General features: G+C 44.3%; 2 protein-coding genes across 6 annotated transcripts; both read left to right on the plus strand.

Moving 5' to 3' along the window:
- The first annotated feature begins 6,524 nt into the window (after positions 1-6,524).
- LOC130387098 (protein-serine O-palmitoleoyltransferase porcupine-like) lies at positions 6,525-15,673 on the plus strand. 5 transcript variants are annotated; one of them, XM_056596082.1, is made up of 13 exons: positions 6,525-6,845; positions 7,371-7,559; positions 8,081-8,273; positions 8,815-8,858; positions 9,378-9,559; positions 9,894-10,024; positions 10,418-10,543; positions 10,882-10,982; positions 12,187-12,263; positions 13,398-13,461; positions 13,601-13,686; positions 13,790-13,897; positions 14,846-15,673. In XM_056596082.1, exons 2-13 carry the CDS (start codon positions 7,418-7,420, stop codon positions 14,945-14,947), a joined length of 1,356 nt encoding a protein of 451 aa, XP_056452057.1. In that variant the 5' UTR covers positions 6,525-6,845; positions 7,371-7,417; the 3' UTR covers positions 14,948-15,673. The 5 variants fall into 5 exon arrangements, with proteins under 5 accessions (XP_056452057.1, XP_056452066.1, XP_056452082.1 ...); XM_056596091.1 differs by lacking the exon at positions 6,525-6,845 and adding an exon at positions 6,868-7,040; XM_056596107.1 differs by lacking the exon at positions 6,525-6,845 and adding an exon at positions 6,868-6,973.
- A 307-nt stretch (positions 15,674-15,980) lies between these two features.
- On the plus strand, positions 15,981-20,656 carry si:dkey-16n15.6 (organic solute transporter subunit alpha). Its single transcript, XM_056596120.1, has 7 exons — positions 15,981-16,207; positions 17,470-17,621; positions 17,771-17,844; positions 18,311-18,466; positions 18,712-18,823; positions 19,499-19,751; positions 20,193-20,656. Exons 1-7 carry the CDS (start codon positions 16,141-16,143, stop codon positions 20,654-20,656), a joined length of 1,278 nt encoding a protein of 425 aa, XP_056452095.1. The 5' UTR covers positions 15,981-16,140.
- Positions 20,657-20,869: the final 213 nt, after the last annotated feature.

Raw genomic sequence — 20,869 nt, forward strand, 5'->3', positions numbered from 1 at the left:
CACACACACACACACACACACACACACACACACACACACACACACACACACACACACACACTCACACATACAAACACACAGATACAAACACACACACACTATTGCATATAGTAAATAATTTATTTATGTATTTACAATTACACTGTTTAGACCGTTGCCACTATGTACTTTTAATAAATCCATGTAAACTAAGGCTATAGCCTAGATAACTTTTGTGTTAGTTTTCAATACTTTTTCTCAGGCATTCTATCACAGCCACTGCTTTGATTGTTGGATAAAAAGTTGTCCCTATCTGCCTGCTGTCCTGAGTTCCATTGTTGTGTGGTGTCTGTGGGCGCACGTACACACACACACACACACACACACACACACACACACACACACACACACACACACACACACACACACACACACACACACACACACACACACACACACACACACACACACACACCCTCTCCCTCTAAGTGGAGCTTACTAACTTTGGGAGCAGAGCATATGTCCAGCCGACGTACACGGAGAGTTGGTTCTCACCCTAGTGGACGGGGCTGGATGCTCTGGTCGCTCCCTGATGACAGATGGCAGTGCAGATAATGATTCCCCCCCCGCCCCCTCTCCCCATACACACACACACACACACACACACACACACACATACACACACACACACACAACCCCGGCCCCCCCGTGCCCCGAGGGGCCCCTGATCAGGGGCCAGGGCATCTGCGAGGCCCCAGTGTGTGCTACGTGACGGCAGGCAGGGCCGCTGAATGCAGAGGAGCAGATCTGGAGGAGGTCATGCCAGAATATGTCCTTCTGCTGAAGCAGATGTACTCAACTTCTAATTTTAGTCAGAAATAAAGTCTTTTTTTTTTTTTATAGTTATTGGCGTGCCAGAATATGTATTTTTGAAATGGATGTACGCACAGCGTTTTTATTTTGTTTTAAATTAAAAAAAAAACTTAAATGGGGGGAAAACACAGGACTTTTGCAGTATTTTGTGCTTATTGCGCATTTGGAACATTAAATAGAGATAGTCAATACGTTTTTGAATACTTATTGACAATCAGAATACATTTATTTATGTCACCATTTCTATATAAATAACTTTGTGCAACTTTAAAAAAACTTTTCTCTGAAACAGTGACTACTGTGCGCTCACGTCACGCTCAAGTCTTTGAATACTTAAGCAGCCCAGAAAGTACCAGATGGTGTGGACACTACTTTAACAACCTGCACAGACAATCTCATTCATCCTGCTGGTCCCTTTATACAGCCTTGAGAAAATCAACCAGAAACTAAATGTTTTGTGCTAATAAGTGTGTAACACGTTTATCGCTGTATGTTTTGTATGCAACTTGTTCCCTTTTGTTTAAAGATTAGGGTTAGGGTTAGGGTTAGGGTATATTTTTTAAGCATAGAAAAAATATGAATATACAATTGTGAGTGTCTAAAGAGTTTAAATTAAACCCATCCAATGACGATTCAACCCTTAATAAGCAAAAAAAAAAAGAAAAAAGTGAGTGCAGTGAAAAAGACACATAATGCAGATTTAACCTTTATCGCAATGTGGCAACTTTCCTTGCAGTATGCTAATGGCATGAAGCTATGAAAGGTAAAGTTATTCAGTCCAGTCCAGCCACCACTCAGCGATGAGTTCTCTGAGTGGGGGAGGAATGAAGAGCGGTTCATATTTAATTGACATCTCTGCACCCGACGCAGAGTGTGAATTAACGCCCTTCTCCATCATTAGAGGTGAACCTACTGCACCCCTCTCTGTCTGACGCCCACGCACTGGTGATCACCCTGTGTCGCTACACACACACCCACACATGGACACAGATACACACACGCACACACGTAGACACACGCACACACACGCACACAGACACACACACACAAACACACAAACACACACACCCACACATGGACACAGATACACACACACGCACGCACACACTCACACACAAATACACACACAAACACACAGTTACACATACCCACGCACACATACACACAAAAACACACACACAGATACAGACAGAGAGACAGACAAACATACAGACACAGACACACAGACGCAGACACACACACACACACACACACAAACACACACACACACACACACACACACACACACACACACACACACACACACACACACACACACACACACACACACACACACACACACACACACTTACTCTCTCACCCTCACACACTCTCACACACGTGCACATACCCCAACACCCACCCGGTTATTCACTGCTTGCAGCAGGCCCGAGTTGGCATCTGTATGCAAATGAGGCGGGCGGTATGCAGAGCAAGCCCCTCCCCCTAGTTCATTAGAGGAACATCGGGGGAAATTACCGGCAGCTGTCAGCCATCTGAGGCTGAAACAAGCAACGTCAGCACTTCATACAAAAGATAAAACGCAGGAATCAATTAAGTTAATGCTTGTTAAAATCCTACTTTTCAAAAGTAAAATATAAACATGAACAGACTTCACAACCTACCCCCCCTCCCCTAATTTTTTCTTTAATGTTTTGATTTAGTTTTTTCATGTTTTACTCATTTATTAATTATATTTAGCCTATAATTCATTTCATTATTATTAATTGAAAGGATAAACAATAATATGTGAGCAGAACATGACACTTTTGGATTATATTCTGCTCTCTACTGGAGATTATGCTTACGTGGCGGCAACACTACGTCAACATTGGTGTTAAAAAGTTGTCAACAACACAGAAGACGAGCAAGAAAAAGAGAAGTCTTTATGGCTTTAATATTTGTTTTATCATACGTGAACAAGACCAAACAACAACGTAACAGAAAATACCAACAGCAACACAACAACAGCAACAACAACATCAAAATCAAAATCAACCAAAACATATTTCACACTGTAGACCGACATTATCTTTTCACCTTATAATGTAAACTTTCTGCTGTATATTCAAGTAGCAAATTTTGCACGCCTTAAAATCAATACTGTTAACACTGCAATGAATATCTTATACATCCTGTCTATTAGCAGCCATCTACTATTATCAACTATCAGTTTACGTCCGGTGAGAATTGATTCGATCACTGGATTGAATTGATTGATATCCGGAAAGGTTGGAATACAGTTGACCTGACCTCCACTCTTGACCTGCCTGACCTTTGACCCTCCCTCAGTACCCTGCCCCTCCCCCTCCTCTCCTCCTTCAGTCCCCGGAGCTTAATGCCCTGTGTAGACGTTGTAGCCCCGCCCCTTTAGCCAGCCTCTCCCTTGTCTTAGCAGCAGCAGGTGCAGTGCTAGTGTGACCCCAGAGTCAAACAATGCTGCAACTTCCTGCGGTATTTACTGGATTTGAATGCATCACACGTGTGCCCCCTCCAAAGCGAGAGAGAGAGAGAGAGAGAGAGAGAGAGAGAGAGAGAGAGAGAGAGAGAGAGAGAGAGAGAGAGATAACGCAGAGAGAGACAAGGCAATTAAGCGTTGTCAAAGCAACAGCGTTGATTGGTTATCAGATTGCATGTGAACCACCTGCTCTCTGTATCGTAACCTTCAAAAGGAGTAGGATTCTTAGGCCTACAAGTGAATGGTTAGCTTTATGGCAATGTAATGAAAGCAGTACAACTCACACTCCACAACTTAAAAACAACTTTTTTGAAACATCTTAAATGTTCCAGAACAGCAGTGACATTTCAGATCAGCACTGTTTTAAATCTCTTATCAAATAGCACACCCAGATTTTTAACCCTCGGATTTATCATTTATTCAGTACTTTCATGACGTCCTGCCTATTTGAAAGTGATTGGTCTTGTGTGCACACCTCTTGTAAATATATTTAGGACCTGCATGTTTGTGCTCTTTCATTCATTATTGCTGTGATTTTATATTACAAAAATAACTTTGTAACCTTGTTTCAAAAAGTGTTCTATTAATAAAAACTAATAGCGTTATAGATAATAATGTAATAAGTTATTATAGCTTTACTTTTATAGTAGAATAATTCATCACTGTGAAAGTGATGAATTATTCTACTTTTGGTCTTTTATAAATTTTGGTACGCTTGTTTTAAGCCTTTAAAACTGCTCCTGTAGTGTAAGGCACAGCTATTTTTTTAATCAAAAGCAAACTTCACTGTAGGATGAATTCGTATTTACATTCATATTAATAATTTACTAACTCTAGCTCACAGAGTTTGAGCTGTGTTTGAATAGTGCAGCTCACCAGATTGAGAGACTTAGGCCTCATTAGTCATTGTGGCTCCCAATCCCCAAAATCTGCCCATTTTATTTGATAGTGTGCGGGCTGCCAAACTAGACTCTGAATTCATGAATCAAAAGCAACGCAATATTTTATTGTTAATTTTTCATGGTCAAATCAAAATCACCAATTGTATCTGTGTACGGAGTATCCAGACAAAGAAAAACAGAAATAAAGAATCTTTGCTAGAAAGATTAAGATAGACAACAGCCCCCCAAAATGTCCACATTTCAACCCGTTATACTCACATCAAATGAGAGGAATAATAGCCTTATCTAGAGCCCATGGTCTTGCTAACAAGATGGCAGGGGGAAGATTAGGCACTGCGTGGGTGTGTGTGTGTGTGTGTGTGTATGTGCATGCGTGCGTGCGTGCGTGCGTGCGTGCGTGCGTGCGTGTGTGTGTGTGTGTGTGTGTGTGTGTGTGTGTGTGTGTGTGTGCGTGCGTGTGTGTGTGTGTGTGTGCGTGCGTGGGGAAGGCTGGAGACAGACAGATGTAATCAGAGGGTCTCTGGGATCCTGTGCCACAGCCATCCGGGGGGACAAACAAATGTGTGAAAGGATACAAACTCCGGGCCCTGGCGATACCCTTCCCCAACCTCTTAGTGAACCAATAAAAACCTTCTGCTGAGCCCACTGAGTTTCTATCACCTTGCCCGGCGACACAATTACCCCACGACTCGCGGCTCACTCGCTGGGGGCCTGAAAGGGCCCCGAAGCCGCCACAATAGGGGTCTCTAATTAGCAGATCGCAGGCTATTGCTCCTCTGGCATATGCTCTCGGAGTGAGAGGGAGAGAGAGAGAGTGACAGAGCGGGTGGCAGACAGAGGGAGAGAGAGATAGTGAGGGAGGGGGGTGAGAGAGAGGGGGAGGGTGAACGAGAGAGAGGGTGAACGAGAGAGAGGGTGTGAGAGAGGAGAGAGAAAGAGGGGGAGGGGGAGGGGGGGGGGCGTAAGAGAAAGAGGAAGAAATATAGAATAGAGAGAGAGGATGAAGAAAGGGGGAGAGGAAAGGGGGAGAGAGGCAGGAAGAGAGAGAGATGGAGATAGTAATGAGAAAGCCTTGAGGAGGAGGATTGCCCTGGGCTTGGTGACAGAAGGGCTGAAGAGCCGATACCTGAGAGTAATAAACAAGAACAAAGGAGGAGCAAGGAGTGAGGAGGAGGAGGGTGGGTGGGGGGGGGACTCCTGCCAATACTGATCAACACTTAGTGACGTCCACATGTTCAGATGATCTGGTTGGCTTTATGGTGGCCTCTGAGACGACCACAAAGCAAACAAAGGGAGAAAAACATTTCTAATATATATAAATATATATTGCTGTCCGTGTCCACTTATGAAAGGAGGAAACCCTGGATGTAAAATTCATCGTACATAATAATAATAAAAATAATAATAATAATAATAATAATAATAACTGATAATTTTTCACTTCATATCCATCTTTCAAATGATCATGATTTGATTCTGATTTGTTATCTGGTTATCTGGCCTTAAACCCACTAATGCGCTCTGTCCCAAGAGCCGTCTATATCCAATACAAAAAATATCTCTTTACATAGATTTCCCTGACATCACATTTGTTACACTCGTGTCTTCTTTTGTTAAATTCAAAGCCCAGTTAACAACTTTTTGTTATAAACCTGTTGCAATTATTGAATTAAACCACTAGGTGGCAGTAAACGACTATTTAAAAAATATATATTTCTATTAAAAAAAAAGCCTGCACAGGGTTTATGTTATTTTTTTCTATTATTAGAGCAGGAAGTTTGCTTTAGGTGCAGTGGAGACACGAGTTATCATACCACTAAATCATTAATCTAATAAAACCGTATTTGTCAAGACAGATGTCCTTTGCTCTGTTAGAGAACTGACAGTATTTGACTCGAACTTTAGCCATCTCGTGTCAAAAGCCTGCATGGTTTTCTTAATCAAATGTATGCCTTAAAAACTTGTTATTCAAATGTATGTAAAGCTTGTATTTGGTCAAATACATATACTACTTTCGTACGATTTGTAATACATTGTATTTTGAATTAAGATGTTATCATATAGACATAACTGATTTTGCAATAATGATTGTAGGCCTATTTGTTTATATATTAAAGAGCAGAATAGGCTATTAGGTGAATATATCACACAGAGCAGAATGTGTATAAGTTCTGCTGAGTATTCCTGCACCCTTATCTAATTTAGTAGGCCCCAACACGAAGCAAAGGTTTGTTCTAAAAATAATAATAGATTATATTCATAACAGCTGTGAAAAATGAGCAACATCCCGTTTAAATTTGGGAGTTTATTACTGCGGGGGAGCAACTTGATGGTTGTTAACTTCCTCTGCAGCAGTCGACGGAGATGAAGGGTGTTCAAAATAAAGAAATAACCGAATAACCGAATTCGGCAGAAGATCACTATATTGAGATGCACCTAGAGGCACCTGGAGTTTGGGGCCCCCGCCGGGGGAGCGGCTGTACCCACCTAGCGTTCCTGCACCATAGCGAGGGGGGCTGGGGGAGGCTTTGGACGACCAACGCAAGCTACTTTTTGCAACTGCTTTCGAACAGCGCTTGCTTTCTTCCCGTGTCGTAAGTTTGCTGACCGAAAAGTGTTATTAAAAGAGGCTTTTGCATGTCGTCGTGGAGCTGGACACGACCAGTACAGTCAGGTCGTGCGTGTGAGACTTCTACACACTTTGATGAATGAAGCTAACCAGGTTAGCTTGTGTTAGTTTGACTAAAGGCAACGCTGGCGTACCAACTTAACCCCCCTGTGGTCTGTTGGTGAGTTAGTTAGTGGTATGGGTTGCTCGTTAGCTGGATTTAAAAGTTAACCCCATGAAAACGGGTTCAAATTAGCTAGCCCTAGCGTGCTACATCACACAATAACAGCAGGGCTGGTTGTGTTGTGTTGCGTTTAGTTCAGTTCAGTTCAGGTGTGTGTTGGTCCACGTTACACAGTACTTTGTGTGTGTGCTTTATGCTAGCTTTAGTTTGATTAAGTTTAACGTTCGCTCTATCTTGTCCCTGGTTAGTGCATAACTTTCGCTTTGAGACTCGGAACTTTATTTTGCGGTAGGTGGGTGATTGTTCAATCCGTGCCTCCCCTGACAGGGCTCGAGGACCCCGGGTGCTGACAGCGGCGGTTCAGCGGGGACACCATGGAGGAGGAAGCCCCAGGTCGGCTGGAGCTGTTGCTCCATCTCGCAGAGAACTGCGTCCTCACCACCCTGCAGCAGGGCCTGGACCAGGTGTGGCAGCTGCTTCTCCTCTGTCTGCTCTGCAGGATCTGCTTCAGGACTCGTGAGTGGACGCTGGTGCCCTGTTGAGATCCACTGTTGTGATAAGTTATCCTTGAGTCAATCTTACTCGTACTCTAGCTACATCAGACAGAAGGCAACATCGACCGGGAACTACGCAGGGAAGCCTGGGAATATTGGCCTTTGACAGAGTAGGCTACATAGCTCACTAGCACGATGCAGGCCTAGGCTGATAAAAATAAAGTGAACTTTAATTTCTCCTCCTTTTGATACACTGAGTTATAACATGGATGTACTCCAATGAATCTAATGAACCTTCAATAAACTTAAAATGTTGCATGAGCACATATTACCAGGCATCCCTTCTTAATATACGTGGTACACTATAGATATAAAACAGACTTTATATCCAAAATCTTCCATTAATGTCATATTGATTCAATGTCAGCACAGTATCTTTACAAGCATTTTTCTTTTTTGACTCAAAATTATGTTTGACATTTATTAAATTGCAATATTAGATTTTCTTTCTTTCCTTTATCTCTGTTCCTTCCGCCACCCCAGGACTTCCATCCCTAGTGAAGCACGTCGTCTCCATGGCGACGGGCTCCTACGGCCTCTACCTGTTCTTCGAGGTGCACATGCTGTGGGTGCTGTTGCTGGGGGCCGTCTGCTACCTGGTCCTGAGGCTCTGCGCCCGCTCCAGCCGCCGGGGCCCCTTCCTCTCCGGGGCCATCCTCGTCTACCTCCTCATGGGGTGAGGAGAGGGTGTGTGTGTGTGTGTGTGTGTGTGTGTGTGTGTGTGTGTGTGTGTGTGTGTGTGTGTGTGTGTGTGTGTGGAGTTGAAGGGGGGCCCTATGTTTAATTTCTTTTCCTAAATCAAGACGAGATTTGGAGTTTATTGTCTGTTTGACTTAAAGAGTAATTTATTGTTGATCATAGCAACTATTGAATATGAGTGGAGAGATGAAGCTGTATAATGGTTCCATTAGTGAACACAAATCTGCAACAATTTAACTCAAGGAAATGGTAAGGCATTGAAAAACATGAATTAACAATGAAACATTATTTAATGAATAGACATTTTTCTAAAGATTTCGGTCGCAACAACAGCATTGGGCTACGGCATTTGAGTGCAAAACATTTCTTATCTTTGATCATCTCAATGTGCTTCATTGAAATGAGAAAGTCAGCTAGATTATTCTGGTAATGGTGTCTGAAGTCCTGCATCACATTAAAGAGGCATAGATCCAGTATTTGTTTGTGTTTGTTTATCCATTTATTTCATTATTTTTCAGGGAATTGCATTTGATTGACCCTGTGACATGGAACAAGATGAGAGGCAAGTGCGAGTCTTTTATTTTATTCCCCCTCAGCATAGTCTTCCCTCTTAATCCCAGTAGGAACGTCCAGAAGGAGTCTTGCTATGCAGTTATGCTGATACTCCTCTTATTTTGTCAAAATGGGTTTGAAGATAAATACCAGAATACAAACGTCCATCGTTTGACTGCGTATCTATTGACTGACCACTTTTCAACCTGTAGATCATAGTAATAATAACTCGCATTAGTTATAAAGTGTTTCGACCTCTGGTACATTGGTCTGCAGTGTTGAAGATTTTACAATGGATCCATAGATTTAACAATGTCTCCCATGATTTAGAAACGGAACCCAGGATTTAGAAACGGAACCCAGGATTTAGAAACGGAACCCAGGATTTAGAAACGGAACCCAGGATTTAGAAACGGAACCCAGGATTTAGAAACGGAACCCAGGTTTTAGAAACGGAACCCATATCTCCCCTGTTTAAAACAGAACACTTTTATAACAGCCCAGCTTCCAACTGTCCTCCCTCCCCCAGGCTCCCAGATGGTGGTGGCCATGAAGGCCATCTCGCTGGCCTTTGACCTGGACCGGGGGGCCGTGGCCACCTTGCCCTCCCTAGCAGAGTTCCTGGGCTACGTCCTCTTTGTGGGCACCGTCGTCTTCGGACCCTGGATCAGTTTCCATGGCTACAAAAACGCCATTGAGAGTCGTAAGATAGTGAGTGTTTTTATTTTCTTAACGATTTTTTTTATTTTTTTTATATCGTTTATAAAAAAAAAAAGTAGTGTATGGGAAAAATATTGTGATCGCTTTGGTTAATTAAGTTGCAGTAACTTAACAAACTTTATCAAAATAAGTAAGTATATATATTAAGTTAGTTACTTACCTAAGTTAGGTACTTAAAGCGGATCTCTATTCTTTTGAACCCACCCAATCTGCTCATTATCCCTTTCAAAAGCGAATGAGTGGAATCCACTCACTCATTGCACGGAAGGAACCGGAAAACCACGGGACTTTAACTTCGATGTCATTATCCCGTCTTACCGTCTAGAGCTGGTCGTGGCTGGGCAGCTGTCTCCTCTGCCTCCTCAAGAGCCAGGCCTGTCTGGTGGTGTCCACCTGCATCGCCCCCTACCTCTTCCCCTTCTTCATCCCCATCGAGGGCAACGACGTCACACGCAAGTGGGTTGAACACTTCAAACACCCTTCTCCCAACTCCGGTGCTCGTGTTGCAACACCCTCGGCAAAGGGGTCGTATCCGAACACAGCCATTATTGCTTTATTGAGTCGGGGCTTGTAGGGACTGCCAGTGTTAGATCGTGTTGTTCATTGGCTCTGTGTTACACTGTGTTAGTCTGTGTTAGTCTTTTTGGCTCTTTTAGGGGGGAAGATGTTGGGTGTTAACCTGATTTCTTTGGCTCTACTCAAATGTGTGCTCCTGCAAGATAAGGATGTTTTCTTTGATATTTTAAGAGTTATTCATTGACCAGATGATGTATCTAGGATATGTTCGTGCCATAGTTCCCAGTCATGGACAAGATGATCTAAAGCAGAGGTGTTTTTCCCTCTGGGCAGGTGGCTCCACAGCTACGAGAGTGCGGTGTCCTTCCACTTCAGTAACTACTTCGTGGGCCACCTCAGTGAGAGCCTCACAATGCTGTCTGGAGCCGGCTTCTCTGAAGACAAGGACCACCTCAAGTGGTGAGGAGCGCCCAGGGCCTGTTGGAGGAGGTGTTGGGGGTGGTAGGGTTCCTTAAAGGGGAAGCAATGGAGGAGTTTTCAGCTGCTGGAAGAGTTTCACAGTGCTTCAGTGATCATGGGGTAAATTGTTCAATTTAATGCATCCGAATCCGAAACTGGGCGAAAGTCTTTCAAATGATTTTAAAGGGATAGTGAGATTAAGGTAAACATTTTACTGTTTCCCTTAAAGCTTGCATGTGTTTCTGGTAAAACCATGGATTTATGTTCAATTTGAATATTCTTGGTTACTAGTGCTGTAAGGGTACCTCCCTCATCCATGACCTGTCTGCGTATGTCAGGGACATGGCGGTGGTGAAGCCCCTCAACGTCGAGTTTCCCCGGTCCATGGTTGTCGTGGTGACGTCCTGGAACATCCCCATGTCACGCTGGCTCAACACCTGTAAGACACACACACACACTCACGCTGTCACACACATGGGCATGCACACACACACACACACACGGGCATGCACACACACACACACACACGGCTTTGATCGTGCATTCAATATGGTTGCTTTATGAGAAATTGTGGTTCACAAAACAGACCTCTGATTATCTAAATCTAATGGCAGACACACTCAAATCTGGGTGAACGTAGTGTTTTATATAGCTGGAGGCGGGAATCTATAAGCGTGCAATTGGTGAACTCAAACTCGGCCAGCACTGGCAAACCGCAAAAAGAAATCGTCTGTAAAGGTTTCAAATCCACACCTGGCCCGACTGACCATCGTAAAAGTACATATTACGTTTTGAAATCTTAATCCACTCGCGGAAAGACTCTTCTTCTGAAGAATATCTCTGTTACAAAGTGTCTGGGGTCCGGTCCAGGCTCGGTGACGTCTCCCCCTAAAAGTTATTCTAGAACATAGTAGGGCTGCTGGGTCCAGATTATGATTATACTTGATAAACGCAATGCAAAAAAAAATTAAATAACCACAATTAAGTCTGGAATAGCATTAGCCTGATTCTACCAGACTCTCGTACTTCATTTCATTTCATTTGTACAGAGAGTCTGGACCTAATCAATTGACAAACGTTAACTCACTTGAAGGCGGGTGTCTGTTGAAGTTTGAAATGATTGGATCTGCCCAGTGCCACTCTGGATCTGCCATAAACAATCGCTAAGGTTTGGTTGTGACGTATGTCATGCGCTCGGAATCACGCGCAGGTTGTACACAAACCAAACACCTTGCGCGTCTGCACGAAAATGTCCGTCAACGACAGCTGCAGGTTTTGTTTGTCGAATTTAATTTATCAGGGAAAAATTGCACATTGTAAATCAACTACCGACCTACAACAACAACTCAAACTGGCGCACGACTTTATCGTCATTGTTCTCAGACACGCCCTCTGTTCGCTGATTGGGCGCACGCTGTGGCGGCGCCAGAAAACCAAATTACATACAGCAGGTCCAGACCTAGTACTGAAGGGAAATTCAAATTGAGCGGAAGTACTTAGGCGGGTGGAGCCAGGCTAGAATAGCATAGTGGTGACCGAGGAATCCATCTCATTCTATGATGATCATAAGCGACGTAAGACGGGCCTGTACAAGTGCTTTACACCGAGCGAGATAGCTCACATGGGGGTATTTTCATCCACAGATATATTCAAAAACGCTGTGAAGCTCGGGACTTTCCCCGCCATCCTGGTGACGTACACGGCCAGCGCTCTTCTGCATGTGAGTACCGCCGCCGCCACCACCACCACCTCCTGGTATGAATCAGACTGAGAGGGCAGCTCACCCGACCTAGAGGCAGGGCGGGGGAACCCAAGGGGGGTATGAGTAGGTGCGGGGAGAACCTTCATTGCTGTTATGATATATGTTGTTCTATGGTTAACTGTACTGCATGTATATTGTTGTTGCAACTTTGTGAAGGAAATGGGAAATACGGCACCTTTTTAGTCATTAAGCCGCTGGCAGTGACTGCAGACTAGCGAGGCATTGATTGAGTAAACGTGTGAACTGACTCTAACCCTGGGTGTAGGCGGATCATTTTTAATATGAGTGGTTTGCGGCCGGGGAAATCAATATCAGCTTCTTAATTTCTCGCTATCATTAATGTCTTGTTCAATATCCGTTTATTATTTCGTTCACGTTCTGTATTTCATATAATTTAGTTCCAATTTAAAACCTGTGCATTTTCTTCCTTTTACAAACGGCTTTCCATTTACGAAAAAAAAAGAAGTGTTTTACGTTTGTCTCACTTTTCGAAACACTGAACCGAGAATTTAAACAGAAAAAGTGGGTAGATTTGTTTCAATCTTCAAACTCAAGGCGGGAGAGTTGCGATGGTATTTATATATGATAAGAACTTTATTTCATCCCATACACGGGTAATTAACTTGTTACAGCAGCCCATGGAATATAGAAGATGCAATAATAAAATAAAGTGTATGAAGTATCCAGCAATACATACATATATAAAATAAAAAGATCACAGTGATTACAATGTCATGCCATAAGGGCATAAATGTACACGTAATCACACATGTACAGTGGAAAGGTGCACATTATTAAATTCAAGTATTGCAGTATTTAGGTGAAGTGATTTTTGACGGCACAGTATTTCATAACAGATGTGTTTTATAGATTCTTATGGCAGATGGAATAAAATACCCTCGGAAACGTTCCTCCTTACATGCTGGGTGTAATAGTCTCTTACTAAAGGAACTGTTTTGCGCTGCCACTATCTCATGGAGAGGAAGAGTGGAATTGGACATGATGGATGCCAATTGGTCCAACATCCTCCTCTGCCCCACCACGCTGGATGTTGTGCTGGATGTCCTGATCCCCCTGCCTCTTTCTCCCCAGGGTCTGAGCTTTCACCTGGGGGCCGTGCTGCTGTCCCTGGGCTTCATCACCTACATCGAGCACGGTACGTTCAGAAGGTTCACAACTCGCCTCTAAATTCAGAATCGAAAATTCATCGTCATGAATACGCTGTGTTGTCGATTTATGGTCACTAAATGTAAGCCTGTAAACTGTAAATCATATATTTTTTTTTCACTCGCCAGTTCTTCGCAAGAAGCTTGCAGCCGTTTTCAGCGCCTGCATCCTCTCCAGGCCCTGTACTGCTGACTGCAGCCATCGACACAAGAAGGTAACGCCATGTTTGACCACAGTCAACAGCTGACATTGGGGTTTGAACACAGAACCTTTGGGCAGGCTAGCAGCCTCATCAAATACCCCTGATTCGTTTAAAGGGTTGGGTGATGGTGGTGAACGTGCTGTTCGGTCTGCTGGCCATCTTCCACCTCACGTACCTGGGATCCATGTTCGATGCCGATATGGACGATCAGGCCATAGAACAGGTAAGAAACGCTGCCACCTGGAACAGGGAACTGTCAAGCCTGATCATGTTAGAAAGGAGTTGGGGAACAGGTTTTATTTCCTAAATTCAAAATAAAACCATTCGGCCCAGACCAGATCATTTTGGACCAATGGAATACCTTAGGAGCTTTAGATTATTTATTTTTTATAAAAGATATTAAAAATATATACAGATAGAAATAAGCTAGGCATCCACCAAATAACGCTGACAACGTAATTTAGCCAGGGTCGATATTCAGTTGTTGGAGGCTGTCATCTATATCTTTATGAACAAATAAATATTGATGAGATTGGAATTCCATCACCCTCAATATTTATTATATGAACAAATAAATATTGAGGTTGATGTAAATTCCACTCTTACAAAAAACACTTTTGGCACAAAAGCCTGGATGCTAGGGCTGCATGATTAATCTAAACGCAATCGCGACATCAGCCTTTGCAATTGTATAACTGCAAAAGGCTGTGATTTAATTGAATAAAATATTTAGTTTTTTGTATATTTAGTTTTACTATTGAGAAAACCTAACACGTTTGCGCTGCAGAAATGCCTTTATTTTGAAAAATATATATTTTTATTATTCATTTAATTTTGTAAAATATTGGTATTTAGAAAACAGTACTGTACACATTTTTTAAGTTTTTGTATTTTTTTAGGCTGGTTTAAATTTGTATGTTTTGAGTTGAGAAATAAACATTTTAAAATTATCAGCAATCTGTGTACATTTTCCTTGATAACCAAGCAAGTAGACTCATGACACCATTAGTTTATTACATCACAATCGCAATTCGCAATATTGTCCACAATAATCGCAAAATGACTCTTTGACCAAATCGTGCCGCACTACTAGGATGCGTTCTTCTAAAACTGGGTATTGTTCTGAGACTGAGAAACGTGACGTTTATTTGTGTTTGTTTGTCTACTTTAGGGCTACCTCGCTAGCCACACCCTGCGGAGGTGGTCCGAGCTGAACTGGGCGAGCCACTGGGCGGTCTGCGTCTGCTTTCTCTTCTACTGCCTCATCAAGTGAAGGCCCTAGCGACCGGTACACTGATTGACATTCAACTCGGCCAATCACGTCCGACGTGGCACAGGGTTTTCCATGTTGGACTGGAACCGTCTCACTGAAAGGGGAGTTTGTAAAGTAGTTTGTTCAAACCTTATTGGGACCGGAGAGCAAAATGTTAGACTGTGCCGATGACAACTAGAGATGACTGCTCACTAAGGAAAAAAGCTGGCGTTAATGAATCCACAATTATGTGGTAGACTTAAGTATTTGGCACATGTATTTTTATGATGTATACAGTACATATATATATTTCTATACAATTCTGCCAAGTAGGGTATAGTTAGATAATACACTTGTTTCTGTATGAGCCGCCAAACAAACTAAAACCAATTTTTTAAATGTTACACGTGTATATTTTTGTACTTTTGTTACTGTGCCTTATTGTTACTGAGAGGCCAGACGTATCAAACAGCATATTGGAGCATCACTGCCTGTGCACTTTGGCTAACCAGTTACAGCTCCTAGATTTTCGCTATGGGTCCCATTTATGTTTTCGTTGTAAAAACAGAAATGTATTTCAGTTTTAAATCCCTCCCTTTTTTTTATTTTTTGTGAAACGGTACGAAAATATTGGCCGAACGTATGAGTAGATTCATACATGTATTTCTTTTTATATTGCTTGCATGACAAGAAAACGTTTTTTCTTTTTAATAATAAACAACTTTTTCAGATACATACCGTCGTGGACAGACCATCATTCCAGAATGCATGTTTGCATATGTTGTCATGAGGTTTACGGTTTTACAGTTTTTCGCCGTTGTTTGTTGGTGAAGAAAACGATCCAACCGTTCCGGTAGAGCTAGCTCCAGCCACTCAGCTCAACTGTTGCTGACTACGTCCCTTAACGATCCATGTTCTTTAATTGCTTTGTCCATTAGTGGTTGGAAACCCAATTATTCCTCAGAATGGACTTGGACCCCCCCCCCCTCTCCTATCTCCCCAGTCAGTCAGTCATTAACCACTGAGTGGGAGTGGGAGTGGTGCGGCTCAATAAAGCAGATGGCCAGATCAACACGGAAGGCGAAAACATAACATAACATAACCCCATCGTTATTCTCCTCAACTCCTCGTTTAAAAGTAGTGGTGTGGTGGCGACAGGTGAGCGTCGACAGGTGAGCGTCGACAGGTGAGCGACAGACGAGCTACAGGTGAAGATGTTCCTGCCGATCAACTGTAGCTGGGTCAGCCCGGAGGTTCCACTATCTTCAGAGTTTTTCCGCGGTGAGTTGGGACTCCCTTTTACACCTTTCACCTTTCCTGGGGCACTTTAATGTTAAACGAAGGGAAAGATATGCAACACTTGACCCCTGTAGTTACGGTTATGTATCGAACTGTTATATACAGTATGTAACCATATGTATATCTGTAAGTATCTGTGGTGGATGGCCAAGTATAGGTTGCCGATTGTACAGCTGGCATTCAATCTAGTGTGAGAATGATTTCTATGTTTTGTTGTGATTGCAATACGTTTTTATTTGCTTGACAAGATCTGGTGTGTATACTATGGTACACTAATTCTGTCATGGGGGACTTATTCTGTCATGGGTGAAACCAATGTGAAAAAAAACAACACCTTGTCTGATTCATTATGCTATCTTACTCTAGTAATACTGTACTGCTGTGAGTCATAGTCGTAGAAACACAACTGTGTTTAAAAGGTGCAATATTGTCAAAGTTCTCACAACTTATTCAAGTATTTTCTCCGAAACCTTTTTAGGTTTTAAAAAACTCATACATTACAAAGATATAATTCACTCATAAAGACTATGCCCTGGCCTTTCGGAACTTTAATAAACTGTACACTGTAGATACAAATGTCAGTTTAAGGGTGTACTCACACTAGTCCATCTTGCCGTGGCCGTTGGCCGTTTTCACACCTAACCGTGCTCAACTGGCCCGATTGTTCTCTGGCCTGCACTCACACTAGGCCATCTGGCCGTGGCCGTTGCCCGTCGCAACTGTGGCCTAGCCACGGTAGGCTCTTGTACATACGGCATTACGTCGTAACACGTCATCACCAAGTGTCCGCTGCAGGGACCATAATAAAGTCTGCCGCCAGTCAGAGTTCTAACAACAATGGACAACACAGAGAACACAGTTCGCACTTTGCTGAGTCTGTTGCTTATTTGGATATATGTGTACCGTTTAATGGGAAAGAAGGCTCGTCGCCTTTATTATGTCCATGGTCGTCGCATGGACTATACGTCATCCAGCTCAGGTTGCGTAGCCGTGCGTGTGCGCGTGTCGGCTCATTAGCATCTGTACCGTGGCGGCCCGTACCGTAGCAGCACACCTCTCCCAAGTGGCCAAGTTGGCCTGGCCAGACTGGCCACACTCCAGTGTGAGTCTCACACTGGCAGATTTGAGCACGGTTAGGTGTGAAAACGGCCACGGCCAGATGGCCTAGTGTGAGTGCACCCTCAAATACAGTTTAAAATCCTCTTTTTTTTTTTTTTTTTTATGTCTTTTCGTTCGTCTCCCAGTGATCAGGAATGAGCTGTGGCTGTTCCTCATCCCAGCCGTTCTGGTGGCCATTTTGCTGGCCTTGTTTCTGGAGGAGGTGGGCTTCTTCCTACGCCACGTCAAGTCGTCACGGCGACAGCAGCTCTACCTGTGGATCCTCGGACTCTATCCCGTAAAGTCACTTTTCTTACCCTTTCTTTAAATCGTCAACACTTTGTTATCCCCATTTTTACTATGCTGCAAACGTTGAGTATGTAGTCCCAGGTCTGAGAAGCTGTGTGTCCGTCTATTAACTGACCCGGTGTGTTTGTTTCGTCCCAGGTGATCGCGCTGGCGTCCCTCATAGCCCTGTACATTCCTCGCTCATCCTCCCTCTGCATCTTCATCTCCTCCCTGTGAGTCTGATTCAACTCTCATGTACTCTGATTATCTTAATTAAACACGTTATCTAAAGGAGAATTAGGTCTGAATAAAACTCTTTATGTAGATATATCTTTTATTACATTTTGAGACCCCTATGAATTACAATTCAGACATCCACCAGATTCAGACTTCATTCTTAATGAATGTCACAATTAATAAATTGTCATATTGAATCAATTGTTTGTCACAATAATTCTGCAGAAGATACTGAAAACGTAATTAAATTAATGCAAGTAAAAAATAATAACACAAATGTTAAAAATTGTGCACATAAAAATTTGCCTACATACAAAATAATGTAGCCTAAATAAAAAAAGGCTTAAAATACTCATACCAGCTAGTGACTCCTGAAAATGATGTTGAAATACCAAATTATATGATTATTCCCCATTGAAAATGACGATATGACTTCTGGTTCCCTCCCTCCCTACCTGGCAGGTACCACTCCATCACGCTGCTGAAGTTCATGGGTCTCATCACGGACTTCTTCGGGGGCAAGGCCCGTATGCTGGAGGTCCTGTCTGGGGAGAAGCTGTCTCCTGACCCCTTCCCCTGTTGCTGCTGCTGTTGCCTTCCCCTGGTGGCCATCACCAGGTACTGCACTACAGGGTCCCGCCAACGTCCACTCGCCGTCTGCATTTCAACCTACAATGAAGGTTAATTGTAAATTAAAGCAATCCTTAATTTCGGTTATTGATGTTGGATGGTTATGTTCATCGATGATCCAAATTTAGAATCAAAAAATCTCCTTTCAAGGGGTCATGATTCGACCGCCAGTACCGGCGTAGACCGTTGCGCAGAGGTTGGCTAGTGAACGTTTCCCCTGCTGCCTGACCCAGGAGCAGCCTGAACTGGATGCTGGCGGGGGGGCTGCAGCTGTCGGTGGTGAGGAGCATCCTGTTCTTCGTCACGCTGGTGCTCTGGACCGACGAGCAGTACGACTACGCAGACGTGAGGAGGCGGACGCGCTTAGATACTGTTTTCAAATCCTGCCGGGTTAATTTGGTCCAAACGGTTAAAAAAGTTTTACTCGGATTGGTCAAACTGAAATGTGATGCATAACTAGTTGACTACGAACATATTTCAAAAACAAGTGATCACTAGGCAGCAATAAGTATCGATTCTTTATTTCGATCAGCTAAAACCAGGGAAATGTCTAGCGGGAGCCAGTACATTTGACCATATCAGGCATGGAATAGACTACACTGGCTGTCACTTTGAGGCTGGAGTTAAAAACGTACTAAACTAGTTTATGAACCAACTTCAGATTTAGCTCCTCATCCTCTTACTCCTCTCCCCTGCTGCTCCTCTCTCTTCCTCCTCCTCTCCCCTCCTGCTCGTCTCTCTTCCTCCTCCTCTTCCTCCTCTCCCCTGCTGCTCCTCTCTCTTCCTCCTCTCCCCTCCTGCTCCTCTCTCTTCCTCCTCCTCTTCCTCCTCTCCCCTCCTGCTCCTCCCTCTTCTTTCTCCTCTTCCTCCTCTCCCCTCCTGCTCCTCTCTCTTCCTCCTCTCCCCTCCTGCTCCTCCCTCTTCTTTCTCCTCTTCCTCCTCTTCCCTCCTGCTCCTCCCTCTTCTCCCTCCTCCCTCTCGTCTCCCCCCCCCCCCACCCCCCCCACCCCCTAACCCTAGGTGGACTCCATCAACCCAAACCTCATCGTGAACGCCCTCATCGGCGTGTCCACCTTCCTCTCCTTCTACGGCCACCTGCTGTTCTACAACGCCACCAGGGGGGCGCTGCGGGGCCACCACGTCGGGGCCAAGTTCGTGTGCATCATCGCCGTGCTGGTGCTGTGCGGCCTGCAGGGGGGCATCCTGGAGACCCTGGTGTCCCTGAAGGTGGTGCCCGGGACCCCGCCCTTCTCCGTGCAGACCCGCTCCCAGCGTGAGTCATCGTCATGTCACCGGCGCGACCAGCGTGGGATTGGGCGGCGTCGGCCATTTTATTCTAGACCTTTTTGTATTGTGTTTTTTTGATTGGTCGTTGGATGGAGAAGGGGTGGGAGGAGTCGTGTTGTGGACATCGTAAGGGAGGGACTGCTTTCCTTCTTCTCTCCGATGTCTCAGCTCGGTTGAACTCTCGCTTGCATACGTCTATTCAAGTGCACTGGCTTGACGTTATAATACGTTAATTATGTGCTGAAGGGTCCACTTTGCGTTTAAAATGAAACAATCAATATTTAAGGTGTGTGTGTGTGTGTGTGTGTGTGTGTGTGTGTGTGTGTGTGTGTGTGTGTGTGTGTGTGTGTGTGTGTGTGTGTGTGTGTGTGTGTGTGTGTGTGTGTGTGTGGTGTTTAACCCTCGGTGTTGCTGCTATGCCTTCCAGTGATCTACCACTACGCGGTGATCGTGGAGATGTTCTGCATCGGCCTCTACGCTCGCCACACCTTCCGCCGGCTGGAGCCCAGCGAGGTGGGGGAGGTGGGGGAGGTGGTGGTGGTGGTGGAGGAGGAGGAAGGGGTGGACCCGCACACCAGGGCACTCGAGGCAAGGGACAAGGCGGTCCAGACGGAGGACCCCCCCGTCCCGGCACCTGGCCGGTCGTGGTCCCGAGCGGAGGCGGTCTTGGGAGGAGGCGGGCTCAATAACCTGGGCTATCGGAGCGACAGCGAGGAGGACCTGTGCACCATCGAGCACGCGCCGCTCGACTGCTTCCCCTTCCCCCTGCGCGGCCCGGCCCCCCCCCACAAAGAGGCCGGGCCCCCAGGGACCAACGTTCTGAATCTGACGAGCGTTTCGGTCGCAGCTCAGATTAACCACGACGCACCGAACGATGTGACTGTTGTTTAGAAAAAACTACAATCTAACAATGGTTGGAACGTCTGATGTTTGGAACTATCATTTGATGTTTAGAAATGCAATCTGATGTTTAGAACTACCATTTGACATTTATAACTACACTTTGATGTTTAGAACTACACTTTGATGTTTTGAACTACCATTTGACATTTATTATTACACTTTGATGTTTAGAACTGCAATCTGATGTTTATAACTACACTT

This window comes from Gadus chalcogrammus, chromosome 1, assembly GCF_026213295.1.
Source record: "Gadus chalcogrammus isolate NIFS_2021 chromosome 1, NIFS_Gcha_1.0, whole genome shotgun sequence".
Taxonomy (NCBI): Eukaryota; Metazoa; Chordata; class Actinopteri; order Gadiformes; family Gadidae; genus Gadus; species Gadus chalcogrammus.